Source organism: Propithecus coquereli, unplaced genomic scaffold (assembly GCF_000956105.1).
Source record: "Propithecus coquereli isolate 6110/MARCELLA unplaced genomic scaffold, Pcoq_1.0 Scaffold14, whole genome shotgun sequence".
Classification (NCBI taxonomy): Eukaryota; Metazoa; Chordata; class Mammalia; order Primates; family Indriidae; genus Propithecus; species Propithecus coquereli.
In genome coordinates this window covers 11,707,605-11,712,186 of record NW_012138302.1, presented here as the reverse complement: position 1 = coordinate 11,712,186, position 4,582 = coordinate 11,707,605, and the positions used below count along the sequence as shown (strand labels likewise).

The 4,582-nt window shown below is 35.0% G+C and overlaps 1 protein-coding gene across 1 annotated transcript in view; it reads left to right on the top strand.

Annotated features, from left to right (window-relative positions):
• PRKAA2 (protein kinase, AMP-activated, alpha 2 catalytic subunit) overlaps window positions 1-4,582 on the top strand; it is a 52,342-nt gene that overhangs the window by 43,099 nt on the left and 4,661 nt on the right. The window contains exon 6 of the mRNA XM_012639403.1: window positions 1,462-1,686. Within this exon, the coding sequence (XP_012494857.1) occupies window positions 1,462-1,686 (225 nt within the window). The remainder of the gene's footprint in view (window positions 1-1,461; window positions 1,687-4,582) is intronic.

Sequence of the window (4,582 nt, the reverse complement as noted above, 5' to 3'; positions counted from 1 at the left end):
GCTCTTGCTCAGGCTGGTTTCGAACTCCTGAGCTCAAACAATCCTCCCGCCTCGGCCTCCCAGAGTGCTAGGATTACAGGTGTGAGCCACCGCGCCCAGCCACAATATTGTTTTATATTTTGTCTTTGGAAGAATGAAATTTTGGGGGGGTAATATTATTTCATGAAATTAAACTATACAAGTAGTGATTGTGTACTCATGTAACTAATTCATTGGTACATTATAAAAAATGTTTATACAGATTACAATAGTAAACTCAAGTCTTTCTACAGTGACCAGTGTGTGATTTAAAAAGTTAACAGAATTCTGTGAGAGAAAATGTTGAAAAGGTATTATTGCCAGTAGCAGATATAGCAGTTTCTTAGTTCATTTGGGCTGCTATAAGAAAAATACCATAAACTAGGCAGCTTATAAACAACAGAGATTTATTTCTCACAGTTCTGGAGACTGGGAAGTCCAAGATCAAGGTGCCAGCAGATTTGGTGTCTCGTGAGGGCTCACTTCCTCATAGACTACTGTATTTTCACTGTAACCTCACATGGTGGAAAGGATGAGGAGCTCTCTGGGATCTTTTTTTATAAAGGGCACTAATCCCATTCATGAGAACAGAGCCCTCATGATCTGATCTACTCCCAAAATTCTCACCTCCTATACTGTTATCACCTTGGGGGTTAGGATTTCAACATATGAATTTTGGGGGGACATAAACGTTCAGTCCATTGCAAGGAGTTTGGACAACACAGCAAATGATGTGAATGATAGATGGCAATTTTTGTAGAAACAGATTATATTCTTTTCATTGGAATTGTAGAGATTTACTTTGCTACCCTAGACCCAGTTTGAATTTGGTAATGTGCTATTGGGAATTTTAATACAGTAGAAGGTGAGAGAAAAAAAGAATAACATTCTAGGCATAGGTTATGTGGATCAGAGCTTATCCTAATCCTATGGGCTAGCAAGTGATTAGTCAGCATAATGTGATAAGGGTAAGTCCTGTTTATGCAGTATTAGGTACTTTAATATTTCAAATATTCGTTAAAATAGGTGTGCCACAGATAAAAATTCTATTAATATTATATGTGGATTTTCTTTCTTCTAATAGTTTTATGTGGAAAAGATTTAGCGTATACACTATAGTATTGTTTTTCCAAGTTTATGGCTATCTACTTTGATGTTTTTCTCAAAAATCAACCACAGAAAGTCTTACATTTTTAAAAATGAGTTTGTGACAAACAAAATGATCCTATTCATTTGGCAAACTTAAATAGTAATTGGTTAGATCAATTATTCTCTTTGGGAACAACCATTGAGCATTGGTGAGTGGCCATGGACTTCATTAAAGACCTTGGGAATCAATAGTACTGAGTCTGTAGTACACATAGGTATAGACGCAGGGTACATATAGGTGAGATAAAGTGATAACTTGCGCTTCATGTTTGTGTTGTCATCTTTTTTTCTTAGATTGTATGCAGGTCCTGAAGTCGATATCTGGAGCTGCGGTGTTATCTTGTATGCTCTTCTTTGTGGCACCCTCCCATTTGATGATGAGCATGTACCTACATTATTTAAGAAGATCCGAGGTGGTGTGTTTTATATCCCAGAATATCTCAATCGTTCTGTCGCCACTCTCCTGATGCATATGCTGCAGGTTGACCCCCTGAAACGAGCAACTATCAAAGACATACGGTGATTGTTCTTTTTGTTCCTGTTATGCGTATTTTCTTGTATAATATTAATAATAGTAATGTTAATTGAATGCTTGCTTTATGCTAGGCTTTGTAGCACTTTATAAGAATTTTACTGACCTTATTACGTAAACCTGATGTTGTCACTTACCTTTCAAATATCAGATTGCTGCCCAAACCTTTTTAGCTTAGGCAGCAAAGTATATAAGACCCTTCAAAAGAATGCTCTGCTTACTTTTGAAGTCTCATTTCCTGCCCTCACCACCTCACCCCTTGTATCAGTGCTTCAGGCACATTGAACTTGTCTTTGTTCCTCAAGCATAACATAGATTTTATGCTTTTATGTCTTTGTTTATATTTTTCTCTTCGCCTTGACGCTCTTTCTGCCTTTTTGGACCTGATAAACTTCCATTCATCCTTTAGAGTTCTGCTCACGTGCCACCTCCCTTGGGAAATTATTTCTGATTTCCCCAGGCAACGTTAGGTGCTTCCACTTCTATTACATCAACATTTTTTTCAACTTTTATTATTTCATTCTCATCTTCTGTGCAGGTATTTATCAATGTGTCTTTCTCCTTTCTTAAGTTATGACTACATCAGGGTAGAGAGATTGTCTTACTCATCTTTGCATACACAGTGCTATAGGCTTGGGCATATAGTATATGCTCAGAAAGTATCTGAAGAAATTTCAAATGGAAAAACAGGGTGAGATTTATGTATTTTACATATGATCGATACCATGAAGTGTAAAAAGTTTTGCTAAGCTTTTGAATTCTATAGCTGCTAGTGGGTTTACTGTGAAGGATCTCTTGTCATGGGAGAAATTTTCGAAAGTGCTGTTGCTGATGCTACTGTGAATATGACCGTTCCATAGCACACATGTAGCAAGATGATTCACTGCCTTCTGCTTATTACTTATTATGTCATGTTTCTTAGAGGTTTTTCCTTCTTACCTAAGTTTCCATACATGTTTGTTTGTAAACACGTTCTTTTGACATCTTTTCAGAATGTTCCCCTTTCTCTTCATAAGCCAGAGTGACTATTTTGAGACCTCTGACTCTTGGAATATTTAAATGATGGCTGGGGTAGTTGTTTCTGTGACCACTTCTGATCTCTTTTGCATGGGAGGACTGTTGATTCCTTTTGCATTTCTGTATCATTTTCTTTCCCAAGCCTTCTTCAGGGCCTGGCACACCATCATTTCTCACTTAGATTATTGCAACAAGCATTGTCATCATCATCTTTATCTTTACCATTCAGTTTCTATACCATAAGCAGAATAATCTTTATAGAATGCAAATGAGATTATTTCACCCTGTCTGTTTAAAAATCTTCAGTGGTTTTCATCAACCATAGGTTCTAGCCTCACATCCTTTTTATAGCCCACAATTCTCAGGAATATCTTATTTCGTTTGCTATGCCATCTTGTAACTCATTATGCTTTCATGCTATTGGGCTCACTTCACTTCCTAGAACATGCCAAAATGCTTCCTTGTCTCAAGGTCTTTGCACAGATTGTTTCTTTTACTGGGAATACCTGTTCCTTAATTCTTTGCTTAGCTGACTTCTGATCATTCTGGTTGTTGTCTGCTTAAATATTATTCAGAGTGGCTTCCCTAATCCCCTGCTTCACATCCTAAGTTATATATTCCTATTTTACTTTGTGCTTTTCTATACAATCTTTATGACAGGACTTGCATATTTGTATATTTGTAACTATATTTTTATATGTATTTGTTTAATCTACATTCAGCTAGAATTTAATCTCTGTGAGGAGGAGTATATCTTTGGCCCATAGTATGTCCTCAGTAATGAATTACTCAGTGCATAGAAGACATTCAGTCAAATATATCTTGATCTGAATTTTAGCTTAGGGGGTACTCAGTTCTGCTGGGTAGCAATGCTTAACAATCTTGAAGGAGTAATTTGTGTTAGATGAAAAAGGGTGTGATATTTAGGATAGCAATAGTAACATCAGGTGGAAAGGCCCAGAAGGGTGAGAAAATAAGACTTAGGAGAGCAGTTCTCAAACTCTTTGGTTTTAATATCTTATAACTCTTAAAAATTATTGAGAACCTCAAAGAGGATTTTTTTTTAAAATGTAGGTTATAGCTATCAGTATTTACCATATTAAAATTAAAACTGAGAAATTAAGAGAATATTTGATTCACTTAAAAGTAACAGTAAGCCCATTACATGTTAATTTAAATATATCTTTCATGAATAATAACCATATTTTTCAAAGCAAAAAAAAATTGTGAGAAGAGTGGCATTATGTTACACTTTTGCAAATCTCCTTAATATCTGGCTTAATCAAAGATGGCTAGGTTCTCACATGTTCATTCAATCTGTTGCTGTATTTTGTATTAGTTGAAGTGTATAAAGAAAGTCTGATCTCACTCAGATAAGTTGTTGGAAAAGAAAAGTATTTTAATAGCCTTTCAGATAATTGTGATATTCTTCTTTGATATTAAACCAAAGCTTAACATGTTAATTGCAATATCAAATCAGAAAATATATTAATGAATTTTGTACTTTACTAATTATAATTAACTAGTCTGTCTTGCATTTTGAGTGGATCTTTTATGTATGTATGATTCTATAACACCATGCATCAGTTATTTAGAAAATATGGGTTATTGAACTATGTAAATTTTCTAAATAGTGACACATTTCATTATATATTATCAAAAAATCATGTTAATAGTATCAATACTAACCATCAGAAAGTCTTCAGCATTGGGAACTGTCAAACAGGTCGATACAGATTATACAGAATTTTACATTTTTGCTTGAAAGCTTGCATTTTATCATTGGCAACAAATACTGCTAGCTATTTTCCTTGAAGTGACAGGCTTACTTTGTTCATTTTTGAGAAAATGTCAGCCAAATACTCA